At 35.6% G+C, this 21899-nt stretch overlaps 1 protein-coding gene across 1 annotated transcript in view; it reads left to right on the top strand.

Annotated features, from left to right (window-relative positions):
- The first annotated feature begins 4766 nt into the window (after positions 1–4766).
- Positions 4767–21899, top strand: part of LOC140237026 (receptor-type tyrosine-protein phosphatase T-like) — a 42830-nt gene continuing 25697 nt past the window's right edge. The window contains exons 1-8 of the mRNA XM_072316970.1: positions 4767–4869; positions 8726–8908; positions 10641–10949; positions 12674–12744; positions 15146–15380; positions 16146–16384; positions 18133–18196; positions 18744–18843. Coding sequence (XP_072173071.1) covers positions 4767–4869; positions 8726–8908; positions 10641–10949; positions 12674–12744; positions 15146–15380; positions 16146–16384; positions 18133–18196; positions 18744–18843 — 1304 coding nt within the window. The remainder of the gene's footprint in view (positions 4870–8725; positions 8909–10640; positions 10950–12673; positions 12745–15145; positions 15381–16145; positions 16385–18132; positions 18197–18743; positions 18844–21899) is intronic.

The raw sequence follows: 21899 nt of genomic DNA, 5'->3' as shown, positions 1-21899 counted from the left end.
CGGTGAGGCAAGCTAGGAGAGAGAGAACGAGAGAAAAGGCATACGAAGGAGGTACCCTCCTTAAATGTTATCTGTCTTTGTTCATTTTTTCACTGCAGTCATATTCTTCCATCAGTCTTAACTTCAACTTCCATATCACTATTCCTTGTCCCAGAATAAGTTTGGCATGCTTTATGTATTAGCGAATAATTTCGACACGCCGTAAATAATTTCTCAATCGTTAGTTGATTTTAGCACAAACGAACTGTCATAAAATATTATGCACACCGCAAATACCCACGTATTTATAAACAAACACCAACATACACTCAAACAAATTCTCATAATGCCTATAAACCACCTCAACACACATTCTTCCATAATTTACAGTAACACACACACGCACACACACACACACACACACACACACACACACACGCATGAATGGACATTCGATTACCATGTGCACGGGAACATACACACTTCCTTGAAACCTCACTGTCACTTTTTATACATGGCTTGTTTGCATGGAAGTAGCCATGTAAGCTATGTGTTGGTATTTCAATGACTATGGCCCCGTTTACAGTGAGTGAAAAGGCCGGGCTCGGCCGCGGCCGAGCATCGCCTTCATTTCACTGTAAACGCGCAAAAGGCCAAAATGCGGTACCAAAATCGGCAGCGCATTTGGCCAAGCTCTGGAGGTATAGTCTCGGCCGCGGCTCGGCCACGGCCGAGCCCGGCCTTTTCTCACTGTAACACAAACTGGACCCAATGCGGTACAAAATTTAGTCTGGCTTCCAAACCTTCTGCTCGTGCTATTTCGCTATTCAGGATATCAACGCCCTCAACGTCGAAAACTAGCATAGTTTAAGGTGGTTTTGTCCTGCAGAGGCCTTTTCCCAATTCAATGTCAATTCTCAATTTTTAAATGCTCAAAATTTCCCTATTTCCCCCGTATCGATGCAATGCCTGACGGTATTTTCTTGAAACTTAGTGCATACATAAACTACCAACCAAAGATTCTTCAGAGAGAGTTTGGGGTCATGAGGTCAAAGATCACAGGTTGAGTGAAAATTTTAAAATTTCGCTTTTTTCTCTCCATATCTCACAAATGGTTCGAGGTACCACATTGGGACTAAGTATACATGTACTGACTGGCAGTGATTATCTAGGTAATTTAGGGGACATGGTTCAAAGGTCAGGGGGTCAAAGGTCAAAGTCAACTCCTCACAATTTCCCTCTTATCCATGCAATGCTTTCAGATTTTTTCTGGAAGCTTAGTGTATGCATTTATTTTCCAATAGGCATTGTCTTGAAAGGTTGGTTTTTTCTTTACCAACAATATATTTATTTTTTATTTGAAGTAATGTTACATGTCTTATTCTTAACATCTTTTTTTATTACTTTTTACAAAAGATTGTCCCGAAGGAATTTATGGAGCTGGATGCAATCAAACATGTCATTGTCAGTCTGGTGTATGCGACAGATATTCTGGACACTGTACAGCTACTTCCGAAATACCTACAACAGACTGTACGGCAAACTGGTCAGGGGAAAATTGTCAGAGTAAGTATTGAAACCGCCTCAGCCTTTTGTATCCAGTCATATCAGAATCTACATTATCAGTGTAAATAAAGGTCTTTGGAAGACAAACAAAGACCAAGGGAGAGCGAGGTATTGTTCAAATTGTTAACAATTATGAATCTTTGTTTGTAAGGAACAAAGAAATCAACAAAAGTACGATCTCTTGAAAATTGAAGTAGTAAAAACCAAGGTCCATCGAATACTTTAAGAAAATGATATTGGCTGTGATGCATTTTTCTCACATCTTCCTCAATATACTTTTTTTTAATGTGTAATATTCTTTCATGTTGCATGGTTTAGAAAGAACATTGAAACAAGCGGTGCTATGCATTGGTGTTTTGTGAAAGGCATCTGCTGGAGACTTTTAATCGGTGTTGATTGACGAGTTTTATTTCATAGCTGTTATTTTTCTGTACGACAGGTAACTTTCTAGATAAAGCGAATATTTCACAACAGAAGAAGACACAAATTGAAGCAATTAATTAAGTTTCTCTTTTCGATTAAAAAAGAAAAGTTTATTTCATCATACACTGCAATACTTCAGAAAGTGAATAGATCTTAAAGATTTTGTCCCAATAGTGTTTCTGGAAAGACTGTACACAATTGTATCAGCGTTTGCTGTGGGTGTCATTTCCCCATTCTATGTATTTTGCAAAAACGACAAGAATATATGCAATATATATATATATATATATATATATATATATATATATATATATTTATGACAAAAATTTTCTTTCTTCTACCAGTCCCAGATGTCTGTAATGTCGGTTACTATGGACAAAACTGCACGGATAAATGCCACTGTTTAAATGATGCACCATGTGACAAGACAACAGGAGAGTGTCCAAATCAGGAGTGTGCTCCTTACTTCAATATTTATGATGGAGTGAACTGCGAAGGTAATAGCAAAATATGCGCTCATAAATTTTAAAACTTGCTCTTGGCTTTTCTGAATCCATGGCAAGAGACAGGATCGTCAACATTCCTGCGTAGAGACAGTGTGCTTTTCTGCAATCAACAGAATGCCCCATATCCTGTGGTAAAACTGAGTAAGAAAAGTGATCATTTAATATCTTTTAGTTTTCAGTGTGACATGTGACTTTTTTCCCTCTCTCCATGTTTTTGATTTGTGGAATTTGAAACTTGTATCCCATCTGTTCCTTGGAAATGACTTTCTAGGAAATCAATGGAACTGCAAAGATATTTGCAATATCATTAATGCTTAGTGTAAATATCAATTTAATTCGTACCAAAACTTCACCTGAATTTTAAACTGGAATAATGCACTGAAGCAGAGGCACCCCAGACATATAGTGACATATTTATTGTCTTTGTTCTCCCTTTTCCCCTCTTGTATTTTTTTTTTCAAAAAAGCAGGGTTTGCTTGAATAATTTTTTCAAAGACCCAATAATGAAAGACTGTAGTTCATTTTGTTCATTTACCACTTTTATAGCCATCAAATAATTTCCCAATATTCCATTTAAAGTGTGCATGATATAAAATTTGATAATTACATGTAAAAGCTCCCTCAGGTGGGAAGGAGATACCCCCGTCCTCCAACTCCTTGGTTGGTCGCTATGCTTGAATATTAGATTTCAAATGATTTGAGCAGGCAGTAATAACAGAACTATAAAGATGTTGTTTCTCTTTTCTCTCCTTTTTTTTTTTGGAGGGGGGCAATTTCTAAATAAATAACGTTTTGACTAATTTTTAGTTATTAAAGGTTTCAACTTATATTGTCTTATATTGTCCACTTTGATATCTTATTTGTAATTTTTGTGATTAACTAACATATTATTATCCAACTTTCTTGATTGAGAAGTTGCCAGTCGTGCATCAGATTACTGAATTTCAATTTTACTAATGCAAAAGCTCTCCTCCCTGCTTGGTCTCTGCAGCTGACGTTAGAGATGGCATATGGTTCCAGTTACATATATGCAAATTCGTTTATCATATTAATTAAAATGTCCAAAATGCTTGCACAGTTTAAAATTATTAAGTGGCGTTATGCTATAAATGGATTCTCCATCAATTCAGCAATAGAATTTATTAGTAACGTATCATTCTCCGTTATCATGGCTGCTACTGAGTAACACGCAACTTCATCGACTCTCCGAAGCTTACTGAATATTACCCTTTGGATACCTTTGGATCTCTCTTTAAAAAAAAAAAAAAGTTAATACAAAAAAAGAGGTAATTTAAAGTGAAGTTGGAGTGAATTTTGAGTGAAAATGTTCATTTTCACTCATTTTGGGGTGACCTCAGGGATCACTCGAAGATTTTGGAGTGATCCCTGAGGTCACTCTAAAACGAGTGAAAATTAACATTTTCACTCAAAATTCACTCCAATGTCACTCTAACTTCACTCTTTTTTTTTTTGTATTCACTCCTTTAAGAGTGAATATTTTCACTCGATTTTTTTTTTTTTTTTTTTTTTTTTTTTTTTTTTTAGAGAGTACATACTTCGGGCACATTTGACATCATCATGAACAACTATCAAAGAGATAGCTTGCCAAGAAAGGTAAAGTAGGACGATTAGTGTACTGTGAGGCCCAAAACAGCCTCGTCGCCTCCCAAGACAACAACACCAGGTTGAACCAACGGGACAGACGGAGCTCGACCCGCCAGCCCTACCGGGGGAAGTGTCCGCCCGAAGACCGCTCCAATTCCAACACCAATACCCATCCCTGACATTCCAGCCAGCAGTGAGTACAAAGAGGTTGAGGTCACGCATGAAGGGATTGCTCGCTGCTTTCAGGAAGCGACAAAGAACTTTAAGTCAATAATCAGAAGAGCCGTGGAATCTCTTCTTGAAAGCATACAGCTGGTGGAATCAAAGCTCGGGTCAGCAGGAGTTTCAAAGCAGGAGAGTCACAGAGATGGAGGAGAAAAATTCACACCTGGAGAAACGAGTAGGAGAGCTTGGGAAGGAAGTGAAAGATCTCCGGTATGAAGTCGCCAAGCACAACTCGGCCATCAACAAAAGTGAGAGATTCTCTCGCCGCAACAACATCCGCATCGTGGGAATACCAGAATCCAGCGATGAAGACTGCATCGCCCTTGTAGAGGCAAGGAGAAATTCGCTTTGCGACGTCAAAGTTGAAAGAGCTCATCGCGACGTAAAGTCGGCACAAGGTAAACCCAGGCACATCTTATTCAAGACCAAGTTCAAGAATAGTTAGCAGATGAGCCGTACTACATGACGGACGATCTGACACTGGACGATCTCACCGAGAAGAGAAAGTGGTCTAAAGCTGTGCAGGATCTGTACAGGAACAACGTCGACCTCCGCTTCTTCGCAGGTAAATGGCGAATGGTAAATGGCCGTAGTGGAGTCCCCTACACCTTCCAGCCATCAAACTAGAGGGCACTGAAATGTATGTACATGTATACAACGATGACTGATTATTATGAAAGTTCGCGATTTATGTCAATTATTTGAAACTGCCTTTAATTCCTTGCTCCTTTCTCTCTCTCTCTCTCATCTCTCTCCTCATTCTCCTCTTGCATTACTATCATCAAATCCCTTCATATCTCCCTGTTGTTGGTGGTTTTAATATTGATTCATTATCAAATGATCGAGTATCTATTCAATTAGTAAATAATTCATATTCCAATTCTTTTGAACCACTTATAGATAATCCGACTAGAATTACACAACAAACATCTACTCTTCTTGATAATATATATACCAACGTGTGCCGCACTTTCTCCTCGTCAGATATTCTTTAATCTGGTATATCAGACCACCTACCTATATTTACAGTCTTTTCTGAGATGAAGCAGCAAAGCAAACTCAACACTACAGAAACCCAGTTGACTTGTAAATTTACCTCTGAGAAAATAGCAAATTTGAATATTCATCTCTATGAACGTTGAGACAGTGTAGGCCCTATTGTTGGAAGAAAATGTGGATGAAGCTTTTAATGTTTTTATGACACGTTTTCAGTATTATTTAGACAAAAATATACCCAAAGTCAAAAGGCAATGTAAACGTAAACGTAGAATTAAGCCTTGGATAACCAAAGGAATACTGAATTCAATAAACAAGAGAAATATGTATTATAAAATGAGTATTAGAAATCCCGCTGTGAGTAATATAAATAGATATAAGGTTTATCGGAATAAATTAACATTTGTTATTCGTTTGTCTAAGAGATCATACTTCGCTTCTAAATTTAATAATGTAAGAATGGTATTTCAGCTACATGGAAAATTATAAATTATGTACTTGGTCGTTCAAAACAATCAACAACCCAAAATAGTTTCAGTCATGGAGATCATGCATATCATAAATCAATAGATATAGCAAATGTTTTTAATTAATATTTTGTGAATGTTGGACCTAATCAAACCTCAAAGGTGCCAAGCACAAAGGTAGATTTTAGGTATTATTTTGAAACCCCATGTGAGTTTTCTATATTTTTTTTTCCAGCAACATATAGTGAAATTATACAAGTTGTTAATTCGCTCAAATGTAGTGATTCAGTAAGTCATGATGATATAAGTAATAATCTTTTAAAGAAAGTAGTTTTGAATATTGTTACCCCACTTACTCATATTGTCAACTTATCATTAAGTACTGATGTTATTCCAAGTAAAATGAAACTTGCCAAAGTTAGATGCTTCCCTTATAAGCAATTATCGTCCTATTCTCTAGTATGTCAAAAGTTCTGGAAAGAATTGCATATAACAGACTGTACCGTTTTCTGATACAAAGTAACTTACTCACGTCTTGTCAATATGGTTTTAGGAAACACAACAGACGTAGCTCTTATTGAACTCTGTGATAAGATTTCTATTTCATTATCTTAGAAAGAACATGTACTTGGAGTGTTTATGGACCTTAGTAAGGCTTTTGATACCATTGATCATAGTTTATTGTTAGAAAAGATGAATGTCTATGGTATACGAGGAACTCCTCTTATGTGGTTTAAAAACATCTTTGTGACCGAAAACAATATACTATCTATAACAACCTTCACTCTGATGTATTACCAATCAAATGTGGGGTTCCCCAAGGTTTAATCCTGGGGCCTTTGTTATTTCTTATATACATCAATGATATCTGTAATTCATCCTCTTTACTTAATTTCATTTTATTTGCAGACGACACCAATGCATTTCTTTCTGATCATAATCTTATCCGTCTCATTGACACTATGAATACAGAATTACCCAAAGTCTCCGAATGGTTCAGAAGCAATAAGTTATCATTAAATGTAGAAAAGACAAATTTATACAGTTCATAAGTGAACGATCAATAAACAGTGACATTCATTTTGATATCATTATAGATTAGCGTATTATGAAAATTGAACAGAAAGAAAGTACGAATTTTTTAGGCGTTACTATATACATAGATGACAAGTTGAACTGGAATCCGCATATTGCCAATGTTGTGATTTCTGTAGCACGCGGAGTTGGAATATTGTACAAACTCAGACCATACATATCAAGCTCTACGTTGTTCACCATTTATAATTCCATTATCCTGCCTTATATTTCTTACTGCAATATCGTTTGGGCTTGTCAGAAGACTAAACTCAACTCACTGCTTCTCCTTCAGAAAAAAGCTGCCTGTATTTGCACGAACTCGGATTACAGGTCTCATGCAAACCCATTGTTTTTTCAATTGCGTACACTCTCCATTTACGACATTCATTACCTCCAAAGTGCTGTCTTTATGTATTGATTCAATTCTCAAGAACTCCCCCACCAACCTGTTAAACATGTTTCGTTTTAATTCGGCAATTCATAGTTATTCAACCAGAACCTCGACAAACGTGCACCTAGAAAATCCAAAAACTGCCTTTGCCCATCGATCCATACGACATGCCGGTCCTTACATCTGAAATTCTCTTTCTCATAAAGTATTAGTACGACGGTGCCAATCAAAGCATTCTTTTAGAAGACTAGTGAAGAATACCCTTCTTTGCAAATAATGTTTAAGCAATACAATTTTCATGGTTCTTGCCTGCTCTCTCGCCCCAGGTTTATTTTGTTTATTATACAGGCTTATTTTGCCATACGTAGATCACGTATACATAATAGCAGCGAGTCTTTCTTTCTATGTTACCAGAATTGTCAATCTTGTATACCTTTAACCACCATGATGTACAGTAACCCTCTTCTTATTTCTTCCTCTCTCCTTCTCTCATTTCCCTATCTATGAAGCAGTTGAACGTGCATAATATATTTTCTTTTCAATGATGTTTATGTACATAATATGTGTACGTTATCCATACTGGACGTCCCAGTCAAGCTTTTCATAGCTTATGACGATCCACACAAAATGTATAATAACATGTGTACAAACTATGTGCATATTTGTGAATAATGTATGTATATTAATGTAAATAAATCAAATCAAATCAAATCAATCAAATTAACTGAATATGCTAATTTGGGTGGTAAAGATCATTGCCAATCGTTGGTAGCGTAGCAACCGAGTTGTGTGTGTGTGTGTGTTTTATTACCTCAATTTCCATCTAAAACACGAATGAACGGGAACATGGAACCTTAACAACTTTCCCAGGTTATGGACATGGTCTACTGGACAATTCTACGTACAATAAAGGATTCAAAATCAGCTCATCATGATTAATAAGACACTTGCATCATTTGAGGATGGAAACCGGGGTACAAAATTATTGATCCTTTGTCATATCATATAAATTTACTCGGGTCACCAAACTCTCAAGAAAGGTGTTGATCCTTCATGACATTGACTGATTAGTGCAAAGTTTCTTCCTTTCATTGTTTTAAGTTTGCACTAGTATAAACTTATAAGAGTAAATCCATTGTCTTAAGTTTGTATTAGTAACTGATAACAATAAATCTATTGTCTTTTGTTTGCATGATCTTCCAGAGTGCCCTGGAGCATTCTATGGTCTCGGGTGTGTAAAACCATGCCACTGTGATGTAAGCACCTGTGACAAAGTGTCTGGAATCTGTACAGGACAGTGTCTACCAAACTGGATTGAGAAGGACTGTCAAACGGGTAATTATCTGAAGGGAGTTCAACTTTTAAAACGGTTTTTATTGGACCATCTTTGTTTGGTGGAAAAGACTGGAGTAAAAGATCTTCACTTCGTACAAAGCCTATGAATGATTCTCATGTGAATATAACATCTGGTATACTCTTTTTCCTTTCAGGAATTTCCAGTCTCACCAGTGTCAAAGTAAATCCAAATCAGCCGTCATCCCTCACCTGTGTTGTTGAAGGAGACCCACCACCTAATGCAACAGATATCAGCCTCTACCGGCTCATAGATGGTGTACGCAATGATTCCGGCATAAGGCGAAGTCAGAGTTTCTTGGATTCATCTGGAGAAAAGCGTATGATAGTCTTTACAGTTAGTCAAGAGACTTCTGGAGAATATGAATGTGTCCTAAATGAAGATCAAGCAAGTCTTAGTGTTGATACAATGACTTACGGTAAGACATAAATATGTATCGTTGGATGTGCATTATGTTTCTATGATAATATGTGTGATATATGACACAGTTATTTGCAACTTATTTACGTCAAAAGCTTGGTTATAGCTATAACGCCTGTTCATTTGAACTTGGACGGAACCAACAAAAAGGACAAAAGTTGGCAATATAGCATCTGGTGTTTCAAGACATTGGCCAGATGTCAAAAATAAACTGTTCATTAAATTTGTTTGTTTTTTCTCGTGAACCAAAACAGAGGTCGGGAGTGTGTATTAAAGTGACAGAAGGATTCTTTTTTAAATTCTTATAGTCCCTATGTTCTTGGTGTCTGTGACAGGGTACAGTGCAGAATACTACACTTTGTATATACAATATCCCTTCATATATAGCTGTCTTACTTCCATCCAGATTTGACTACTCACTGGCTACACATATATTTGAAATAATCAACTCTTCTCAGCAACATTACTTTTACCTGTGAAAGAACCTTTGTATCATCAATGAAATTAGTTATAGAATTGATGTTTGACATTTAGATTGCATAACTGCAGTGTTAGCAATGTTACAAATGCTAATAGAATATCAATCATGGTATGATAGGCAAAGTGAATATGCACCAGGACTTCTTTGCAAGTTTAGCTACATATAACATATTTCAGTGCACTCTTTTATATGAAATCATGATGTATAATATCCATGACATCAAGTCAAACTCTTCATGATGTCATTAACAAAGACAGAACATCATTGCTTAAGATAGGAATTCAAATTTATTTTCTTTAATCAAAATGCAAAAAGAATACGATGAATGAATTGGAAGATATCTTATGAAACTTTAAAATTCCTATTTGATATCAGAGCTGCAGTAGGTAGTAGAAGTGGGTTTTGGTAAACACTGCGTTATCCAATTTGTAGCCTCACACAATGTACTTTCTTTACATTGATAAAATCTATATCTTAAGAATTGCTGCAACATATTTCCTGCACATAAATGAAGTTCTAAATTCTGAAAATAGTGTGTAGACGATCTCAAATTTCATCTTCCACCATTTGAAATTTGTTTGCAATATAGCAAAAGGCTCCACAAAGGCACTCTTGTCTGGTTTACTTGGATACTGAGCTGTTTTGGAGTAGGGCCTACATTTTGAGATCAAAAACATGAAATAGTACAAGTTGGTTTTGACTTTAATTCCCGGAGCACCCTCCCTGTTAAGTACTTGGTATGTGGAACTCTACTAGTATGTGATGATAAAATCGTGTCGAGCAGTACGGGCTTGCAGTATTGAATCACATGCAGCTATCAAACTCACTCTCGACCTATAATGGATACTGCTATGGCTTGATATGATATTGTAATAACCAATGTAGTTAAATATGAAACATCACATGGCAACCACAATCGGGTATGCTCTGAGTAAGTAATGTAACATTACTTCCGAAGTAACTATTTAAGTTATATTTTGCATTTTCGTTGTTACTCAACTGAAATCGTGTATAAGCATTATTTATAATGTATTTCTTCGCGGTTTTCTCCATTTTAGGACAAAACACTTAACAATTTACGCAGTCTTATGAAAACTCTGTTTTACCTTTAATTAAGATCAGGATTCTTTTTGTGATATGTCTTTCACAGTCCTGCCTGTACTTGAAGCTGCACCAACAGTGACTACATCAACATCCAGCTCTCTTACCATTGAGTGGATGGCTTGGAATGAGCAGACTGATATTGGAGACCCACCTGTAACAGAATACATCACCTATTACAGGATTCCTGGTGGAAACTGGAATGATGGACAAATAGTAGCAGCCTCAATGACATCTGCTACAGTAGATGGTCTAGATCCAGACACTGACTATGAGGTCAGTGTAGCAGCAGTCAGGGAGGGTCCAGGAGGGACAGGACCCAGATCCAATGTATTCCAAACAACGACCAAATGTGCAAGTAAGACGTCGCAAATCAATGATTCATGCATGTATTATTTTCATTGCGAGTGATGGAAAAATCGCCATTTATCGACATAAATGAATAGTGATTTTTTTCCATGTCTTCGAACAATACCCATGAAAAAAAAAAAAATCATGGCCATACATTCTCAGGTTGGATTTGAATCCACGACATACTAATTGCTGGACAGGAATTATATCCACTAGACTATACCTAGCTTCCATCAGCATAGCCAGTGACGGTTCTCATCTCTTATGAAGAGGTTACTGCATGTCTTTACTTATCGGCTATTTGTCAAGTCAGTTGCAATAAAGATAACTTGATGCAAGAATCTTTAATTTGAATAATTTGGGTTAAGACTAACACGATTACACTTTCATGCTTATGAACAAAAATCCTCACATTGCAGTATTGAAAATTTAGAGGTTTTTATTTTCACTAATTGCACTTACAGCATTTTAAGAGTTGGATTAGAATTTTACACAATGCCAAAATTTCAGAAGTTATTGATCATTTTTCTTGAACTTATTTCGTGTATGGAGGATGGAAGGCCAAATTACTGAAATTTATGTAAAGTCCAATCTAATCAACGTGAGGGTCAAAATACCCACAGCATAATATTTTCAGATTCCTTAGACATAGCTTTCATATTCATTAATGAATGCAAGGGATATTTGTTGATTTAGAACAAAGCTATATGCTGTGAAAGCCGGATTTTTAAAGAACAGTAAAACATGAAAAATATATGAGTCACAATTTTCACTTGCAGTGAAAGTGAACAATTAACAAATGCATATGATGCATAATAATATGCATATATAACAGCCTACAATGTTTAATTGTCACGAATCATGAGACCATATTGGCTTAGGTGAGGGATAATGTTTCTCTATTCTTGCACTGCTTAGAAGAACCAAACTTATTCTGCTTGTCTTTTTTTCATGATGTACACTGGGAACTTTTGTGTGGCGATCCACTTCTTTCATTTATCTTTTGTGCAAGTTGGAAAAAAAGACCCACACATAAACATTGTGTGCAAAGATTACAAAATGTGTTACTGATCAATAACAATTTCAACCTTTCTGAATTTACTGTATCTTGAAGTGTCATGAAACAGTACGTCCCTAATGATAACTTACAATTTCAATAATACAGAATGCACCATTGTTACAAAAGAATAAACAAACAAACAAACAGACAGTCCATACCTGGACTCGGCACACAGTGATCTGTCCTCTCAGGACTGCGTCATTATGACTAGACAAATAAACCAACACTTTTTTATCTGGCCAGTCCACACGCTGATCGTTCCGTCAAAGGACTTCACTTCCTGTCAAAAATAAAGAACAGAACAGAAAAGAGAAATCAATCCTTTTTAGGACTTTACACATGGAAGTTCCACCTTCTTATCACACCAATTATTAAGCAACACAAGAAAACTATTCCCCCTTCTTTATTTTTTTTTTCTTTTCACTTTCTTCATCTCTTCTCTCCACAGTCCTTGTTAGGACTTCACACAGGATGGACCTCAAGCCTCTCCTTTTTTTTCATTCTCACCACCATGCAAACCTTCAAAGAGCATATAATCGATACCTTAATTAATTAATATTTTAATGAGGCCCAACAGGAGGTGATAAATTTATCAGTTGTCAATCACTTGAATAACAAATTATACACATAGACCATTTTGTTGATTCTTCTCTTCACTTCTTTTGTGTCAGGTCCCAGTGCCTCCCCAATCCTTGTCTCAGCAACAGTAAATGCTCCCAGACAAATCAATATCACATGGCAGGTATGTATTCTACACGATGTCTTTATATCTTAAAAGGGAAGCCTATTAATTAAAATTATATGTTATATAGAGATAATTCTCATCTCGTTAGAATGTTTTGAGGAGTACATTCATCACAAACTGAGTGTACACTTCTCGTTATTTTATATAATACACATGTAATGGAATGGGATTCTTACTGTCGGGTGACCATTTATCCAGGGCCAATGTGAATCACCAGTGTATCAGCTGGAAACAATTTTTCACTAGCTCCACTTTTAATTAAGTAGGTTGGTTGCCTCTCCTAGCGTTCTTTTTTGTGCAAATTTATTAATTATATCTCTACAAATGTATCTTGATTTCGAAGGTCATTTTAGTAGTTTACGTTTTCATTTTGTGTTGTGAAGTATCTGGAAAGGAAAATACACAAGTGTGATACTCCAACTCAGTGTTTGTTGTGGGTTTCTCTGTCAAAGCTTTGTTTCTACTAATAATAATGCAGCTAAATAGCGCTGTCATTATAGTGAAACCTAATGAGTATACATATGAAGAGTTTGTTTGCAAAAACCGATAAGTCCATATTTGCCAAATGGAGATATTTGCGATTAAAGGTCAAGAAAAATAAAGAGAATAATAAGAAAATTGTTGCTTCTTTTGACCATAACTTAAAAAATATGCCTTTATATGCAGTGACCAATATATCATTTAAAAGGTATTATTTTGTACTTTATGACAGAGATCGTACTTCAAAATCTTCAAAAATGGACTTATCGGTTTTTGCAAACAAACCCTTCATATATACGTATATGCATATATATTGCATCAACATAGTGGGCAGTCTTAAATTTCATGATATACAGGATCATTTCGAAGAATATGTTGTCAATTCAGAACCAAAGTTTCCATGCTTTGCGCAATCGAATACAGTTGTTGTTAAAATGACATGGAACTATTAGTCCTTTAAAAGAAAAACATTTAAAGCAGTATGATATCTAGTCAGAAAAACAGAAATCTGTGCTATTGTGTTAAATTTATCAAATCTATTCATATGTTAATTTGCAATTCATCTTTTAAGATACATGAATGACTAAAAAAAAACACACATTTGTTGAATATGATATGCTTAGAACAAGAATTCTTTGTGTATTAAAGACATATTCAATACTTACAGAAATAACAATATGCCTTATATTGTTAGCCCAGCACCCCAAAAGTAGTTTTGCACCTCAAAAGCATTTTTAAACATGTTGAAATTTTTAAAGTAAAGTTATGATTCAATTGTACTTGATTATTCTTAAACTATAGAATTGTCGGTAACAAGTCAATGAAATGTGTACTTTTGATGAAAAATTATTTCCATTGAATTTTCCTTGTATTTTCTTTTTTTTTGTATCCAAAATGACGTTATGAAGTGTAGTACAGTAAACTCAGTATAACGAAAATCCATGGGACCAAGTTTCAATTTTGTTCTTTATATCAAATATTTTGTTATATCAGCAGTCAATAAACGTTACCAAACAAAATTAATTCATTGGGTCCGGTGAAACTGGTTGTTATATCAGGTATTGTGTTATATCAGATATCTTTATATCAAGTTTTCACTGTAGTCTCCTTATCCAGCGATGACAGCACCAAACTTTTAAAAATTCCTAACTTTAAAATCGTTTTTCTTCAAACTGATGTGTTCTACTTTTAAATATCGCTGCATTCACTTCATCTATATCATTTGGGTTATGGTATATCCTCTATTTTGTTTAAATATAAATTGGGTTTTATGATTTCTTTAATCGAATGCCAGCTAGGGCCAAACCAACATGGATATGCAGAATATAGTTTCTGTCCTACACCTTAGCATTCTAGAACAACACTAGTTTGAACATGGTGTTGAATTGAACTGTTTAGTCAAACATTGGTTGAAGTGAACAGGTAAAATGTATATATACTAAAAGACCGGTCTGCGAACGAATTACTTATTGTATCAGACATAGAGCCAATTTCCTGAAGATATTTGCAATGACTACAACTAATACTATTTGCATTGAGTAGCAATGATGCAAGAAAATAACAAACAAAAACTAATGAACAAAGAAGATATAAAGGACAAGTCCACCTTCATTTACATGTGGATTGAGTGAAGGCAACAATATTAGTAGAACACATCAGTGAAAGTTTGGGGGGAAATCGGAAAATCCGTTCAAAAGTTAGGATTTTTTAATTTTTTTTTTTTTAATAAAGTATCTGCGCATTCACTGCTGGATGAGAAGACTGGTGTATGATGTCACATGCGTATACAATATATATATATATATATATATATATATATATATATATATATATATATATATATATTAGGATCATAGTAAAATCGCCATCTATAGTAAGATGGGGCTATAATGATTCAATCCCTTCAATTATTTTCCAGGCACCACCCAATGGAACAGGAGAATGCAGAAGTGGCTTCATTGCCTACACAGTCCACTACACAGCAGAAATCTCAGACTTTTCTGGATCTAAATTACCAGAAACATTTCCTAGTACTGAGGTCATCCTGACAGACCTAGAACCATATCTAGAGTACACCATCTCAGTGACTGCTGCCAACAAAGATTCAGAAAGTGATCCAAGCAATGACATGATCGTAAGGACACTGGAAGAAAGTAAGACATGTCTACAGTGCTGATTGCGCTAACATTATTTCCTACCAAAATTCACTTTGAACTTTTTACATGGACGTATTTCTGATGTGTACCAAACATATTATATTTTTTTTTTGCATGCTTAGAATGCTTTAGCACTGAGTGTAGCGTGTGTTACAATGACAGATTCATAGGGACCGTGTAGGCCTCAATCCTTTTTCATCAATTTTTTTTGTTGTTGTCAATATCCTCATAAAAATAGGAATTGGGAAGGTTGACATGGTATTAAAGTGGCCAGGTGAAACAGAGTTACGAATGAACTCATGATAACATGCTTGACTGCATCTAAACTTTAAAGGCAATTCTTATATTGTGGTGTTTGATGGCTGCTTTTCTTTCTGATGCTGTAAAAGGTTTTAGGAAATTAGGTGGGACAACTTACATGTTTTAGAAGCAAGTTGTTGCTGTACAGCTCATTAAAAAAAAATCTTTCTCCTTTTCGCATGGTGACACTTAAATACTGGCAAGTATAAAGTGAGGAAAGGAAAGAGAGAAATTGTTGAGATGTTATAGAAACTTTTGAACCTGACAAATTTGACAATATCAAAATCATACATCTGAGACCTCATTTTCATTAATCTTTTTATTGTGGTGAAAGTCATAATGGCTAGACAACTGTAAATAGTGATATGCAAGATCCATGCTTATACGAACACATCCAAGCTATACAATAGATATATTTCTTAAAAGATACTTCCGTTATGTCGTGCCTGTTCTTTTTACCAGCTCCACCCTCACCAGTTAATGTAGCAATATCAGACACTAGCCAGGATTCCCTCACTGTAACATGGTCTGCAGCCACTCCTAAACACCTTAATGGAGCAATTCAGGCCTACAGGCTGCAGTATCGCCGTACAGCACCAGAAATAGACAGTAATTACACTGTGATCACAGTCGATGATGGAGAGTTTGATGTGATATACCCTATCCTTGACCTCTTGGCTGGAAGTATGTATTCAGTACAGGTATGTTTGTCCTTCATCTTTTCATTCTATTCTCCCGAAACTCCTTGCTAGCTAGCCTTTATCGAGATATATGCTTTAACAAAAAATAATTACAGTGTATTGCACAGATCTGTAACTTGCATTCACCAGATTCTTATAGCTTGACCTGTTTATAGCAATCACAGATCTGGTCATAACTTCTTAAATTTCTCAAATGAACCTTTCTGAAAATGCTTTTATAATCTCTGTAAAGCTAATTCTACATGATAGCATACGTAAGCCTTCACATATGCATAGAGGTGTAGGCCTACATATAGACACACGCATGCAATGGTGACCATGCATCATAACACCAATAAAGTGCTACACTGATTTTGTGTTTGGTGCTTACCATGTCTGAAAAAAAAAAAAATCTTTTTCTGTTTCAAGTTTGTTTTCTCGTCATAAGGTATGTGAAATAGTGAATAGAAACCAGCAGAAAAAAAAATTGTGAATGGCCTCTATCATTTACCTTGTGGATTAGGAACATCCAATTTACTAGTATATGAGTTAAATTTGTAGTGTTCTTCAGTCGTGGGGTGTTGAACTACATAATCTTTGTACTAATACTGGATGCATTTCGTGCGTGCATAGTGCACCTTAGATTCATGCCACTACCACAAATTAATTTGGATTTACAGGATTGAATCATATAGAGTAGGATCTCAGGGAATCATTGTGTAAAGGCCTTTTATTTTTCTTGCTTTACTTGTATAAAATGGTCAAAGCCATATGAGGAAATGACGTAAAGAATATTTGGTGACCAGATCAAATTTTAACCGGCTGGTACAATATTGCTTGAGATGAGGATTGCTATTAATTTTCACTGCACCGTTGGCCCCATGGCCAAAAACTTTCTCTACAATGTACATGTCGTTACTGTGTGGTAATGCATGCACAATATTGTCTTTGCCAAGTTCAGTTACACTGGCAGTTACACTGTTACATGTACATTGTAAGTGTATACATTCAATCATATCCAGGGCATACAGAAAATAATGTCATTTTAGCCATTTAAACTGACCTCTGACCCTTGAACTTTCAACTCATAACCCAAAACTTCAAATAGAATCAATGTCGAGCAAGTATACCTACTTGTTAAGTTTAATGAAGATATGCTTTCAGCCATTTCCAAGAAACGAAGGAAAAAAGCAAAAGTATATCAGTTTAACTAATTGACCTTGATCTCATGACCCAAAACTTACCGAGAGAATCCTAATCTTGTAATGTGTAGGCCACACACCGAATTTCATAACATTACATTCAGACATTAAAAAAATACTGAAATATATAGAAAAAAACAGAAATATACAGGTCGAGAAAATGGTGAAATTTTAGCAATTAACCTTGAAATGTGACCTTTGACCTTTAGCCTGTGTGCACAAAAGTTGTTAGGCAAGGCTTACTCCACTTATTCTTACATGTACATGCTCCAACTTTTGTTTGGGTTGCTCAAACAGTTGTTAACTTACATTGTCCTCAAAATTAAGTACTGATGAACATATCAAAATCTCCCAAAAAATAACTGGAATTCTTACAGGACTGTGCCAGTTTACTTAGAATAGAATTTGTGAACAGGATGTTGATGCTACTGTGTGTATGAATTTTTCATTCAATAATACATACAAGGAAATTGATAAAAATGTAACCTCTATGTATGCCTGTAGATAAACCTGTATGTTTCCCTAGAACATAAACATTTGATCTTTATAAGAATATCTGTTCCACAGATACGAACTGTCAATGGTGTTGGTGAAAGTGACTGGTCACCTATGATCGTTGGTGAAACAAATAGTAAGTCGCCTAGAAAACGTAATTGCAGCAGCAGTAAATTGCATTTTATGAAAGCATTTGCTGATTTTAGCACTTGATTCAGATGACTTTTAAAAGGCAAGTTATTATTTCATGGAATATAAAGCCTGGTTTGGGAATTTTTAGCAAATGTCACGCAGCAATGTCAATAAGCACAGTAACAGAGACCCTAATTTAACCTATAGCTATGTGTGCACCTCTCATTACAGAGGTATATTGCCTTGAGCACTGTATCTGTATGGAGGTAAATAGTGGAAACACTTCGATGTAATTCTGCAATAATAGGTCACTAAAGAATTCATACCATACTTTAGAGTTGTATTTATCTGTTTAATGTATGTATATATTCCTCTGTGTATATCCATGCAAAGGATTACTGGACTGAATGTGTGCTTGATATCCTTTAGGTATTGTCCCTATTAATTTATTTATGCCTCACATGTACAATCTCACCTGCCCCTTTTTGCAGTAATATTGATATTTTATAATTGGTCCAACATCACATCTCTCTGGACGCTGTTTGTTACAGACCCGCCTTCTGCAATTGGTGCTATAGCTGGTGGTGTTGTTGGTGGTCTCACCATCTTCACTATAGTTGGTCTGGTTGTGGGTTTCATTTTCTACAGAAGGTTTGTTTCATCAGAAGACAAAGTCATTAATACCCTCGCTTTTTGGTATAAAAGTTGTATGTTCTCTTCATGTAGAAGAAAATGAAACCCAGATTAACATGTTAATTGAGCGAATACAGCTGTATATTAAAATAGTAGATAATGTATACATGAGGTTTGAGGAAAATCTGGTATTGCATTAAAAAGCAATGAATGTCTAAATCTTTGGATGACTAGACAACTACAGTTCTTGAATTTACATATATAATATAATTATTATATATAATCACATATTTTGTTATTCTGTGAAAATTACACATTAGGGACTTTTCGATTTGCACGTTGAGCCAGGCGTCACCCTGTTATGACGTAGTTTTTACGTACTGCGCATGCGCGAGTGTCGACCCTCGGCTCATCGCACAAATTTCGAACGCGTTAACCCCGGTTATCACCGTCCACCCAAATCGGTTGCGCCGCGCTCAACCCACCTTGCTATGACGTCACACTCCTCTCGGGTATCGTACGAAAGAGCACGATGACTCTCGGGAAATCCGTGCTCAGTTCACCTGTTTTCCTTTTTCTTTCGAGAGAATACTTATATTCTAATTACATGAAAGCTTATGATTTTGATACGTCACAGCAGCAGCGCTGACATACAAACTGCAGCCTCTGGTACCTACTTTATTTGCCTGTTTTCACTGTTTCGCACTTTGCAACTGCCTACCGTAGTCCCACACATGCATTTACACGTAATGCTGTACGCAAACAGATCTTGGTGCTTTTGGCCTAGCTAGTGCAGCAGTGCATTTGCCTAGTAGTCTTACTATGCATCATGTTCTAAAATCCACATAATTCCTCCCAGGATACGCATCTAGTCAAAGACAATATAAATATTACAAGTACAGAAAGGAGTCACAAATTCCGCATACATGCACGCAAGGCACAGGTTGCCTCCTGCACACGCCATGCCACGAGACGTGACGCCGGCGCCCGAAATCGAAATGTGTTTTAGCAGCGGGTCAACGTACAGACGTGACGCCTTGACGTACGGTTGCGCTCGGCGGCACGTCCTTCTCGTTCACCCAATCGAAAACTCCCTATTCCCTCAACTTATTACTGACATACATGTTGAATAATGGTTGTGTTACTCCTCCTCCGTTCTGAAAGAGGTGAAGTCAAGTGTAAGGGTCTACAAAATCAACTCTCCCTTATATATAAATGTCTCACTCTGAATGCGCAATTTTGACCACTGAAAAGAACAAGCCATCATGTGATTCAAGCGTAGTAGCTTGCATTGATATTTTGCATATACAAGTATACAAATTTTGGCATTCTGCAGGTGCTCAGAATTTTCTTTGTTCAATCAAGGTAGGTATGGGATGGGGTCATCTTACAAGAAATGTAATCAAGGTTCATATGTGAAACGCATGTTGCCTCATGAAAAGTTAATATTAATTGATTGATTGATTTTATTTCTGCCTTTTTCCAAATCACACATAACAAAAGAATACACATATTTAGAAATTAACGTTACACGACATTTAAGCAAGCATATACTGTCTTGCAAATTAATTCAAGGTACATATATACACACACACTATGAGCGTGACAGTATTCGATGTATAAGACGTGTAGCATATCATTCACACAAAAAAAAAAGTTCGGAGGCGAATCGTTAAATCAACACTTGTAGAGTATGTAAATAATAATTGATTATTCATTCAGAGTATATCACGTCGTTTCATTAAACGTATTTTAGAAAAAAAAATATAACACAGGGGATATGAATAAATTGATTTTTAAAATTCAATATTTTTTTGTTATTATAATAACAGAAAAGCAGAAGACCGCGATCATAAGCAGCAGCTTGACATGGATCGAGGCCTCGGGGTAAAATTCGAGACTTAAAATAGATTTACATATCTGTATAACCGACGTGTCTACAAAAATAGAATCAATAGTCAAATCCAAAATATTGTAATAATTTATGAATTCAAAAGTAAAGGGGAATTCAAAAAAGTTTTCGTTTATTTGTTATCAATAGGCATTTTTTATTATAATACTGTGCTGAGGTGAGTGCTGTGCAGTGCTGTGCTGTGCTGAGCTGTGCATGCGATGAAATACAATTTTGGTAATTTAATGTTTGGGTATATGTACCTGATTAAATTGATTCTGGTTTATTCTTTGTGTCACATGTATGTCTTCTACATACTTCTGTATACAATTTTTATGTGCAGCAAAGTACTAAAACTAATACTATATCAATATAAACTGTTTGTGAGTGAACGTAAAAAAAAAACAACCCAAAACTTCTTATCACTCATACATCATTATATTTCGATAAAAGATATTTTTTCATAAGTGCCTTAAAAGAATGTAATTTGGTGGTTGTCTTAATTTGATTAAGATTATTCCAAACGTCAGATCCATGATGTCTAATTGACTTGTGAGCTATCATTAACTTGGGATTGTGGAGGTGATAATCTTTAGAATGTCGAGTTGGGTAAGCGTGGACGCTGGAGTTCACAGTGAATAGGTTGTGGAACGAGGAAGGGAGAGTGTTGGATTTGTATTTGTACATGAATATTGCGCTTTGTAATGTATGAATATCATGGATTTTCAAAGTTTTCAATTTAAAAAATAATGGTTCAGAGTTTGCAAGATAATGTGAGTTGGTACAAATGCGGAGTGCTCTTTTTTGCTCTTTTTTTTTTTTTTGAATTTTTGTCTTGTTAGAATTTGCCCATACCATATTGCAGTATGTGATGTATGGTAAAATCAGTGCATTATATAAAATAAAAAGAGACTTTTCTATCAAAAAATCTTTCAGTTTGAACAATATACCTATGTTTCTTGATACAATATTACTTATATTGTTTACATGTTCATTCCAGGTAAGATTAGCGTCAATAATTACACCAAGAAATTTAGTAGACTTTTTTTCTACGAGGGGTAACCCATCAATATATAAATTACATTCAATATCAGAAGAATGAACGTTTTTGAAATGTATAAAATTAGTTTTATCAATATTTAAAGATAATTTATTGCATTTGAACCAGGAAGAAACTTTACCT

This window comes from Diadema setosum, chromosome 13, assembly GCF_964275005.1.
Source record: "Diadema setosum chromosome 13, eeDiaSeto1, whole genome shotgun sequence".
NCBI classification, from domain to species: domain Eukaryota; kingdom Metazoa; phylum Echinodermata; class Echinoidea; order Diadematoida; family Diadematidae; genus Diadema; species Diadema setosum.
Note: the sequence above shows the minus strand (reverse complement) of the source record. Positions and strands in the feature narration are given on the sequence as shown.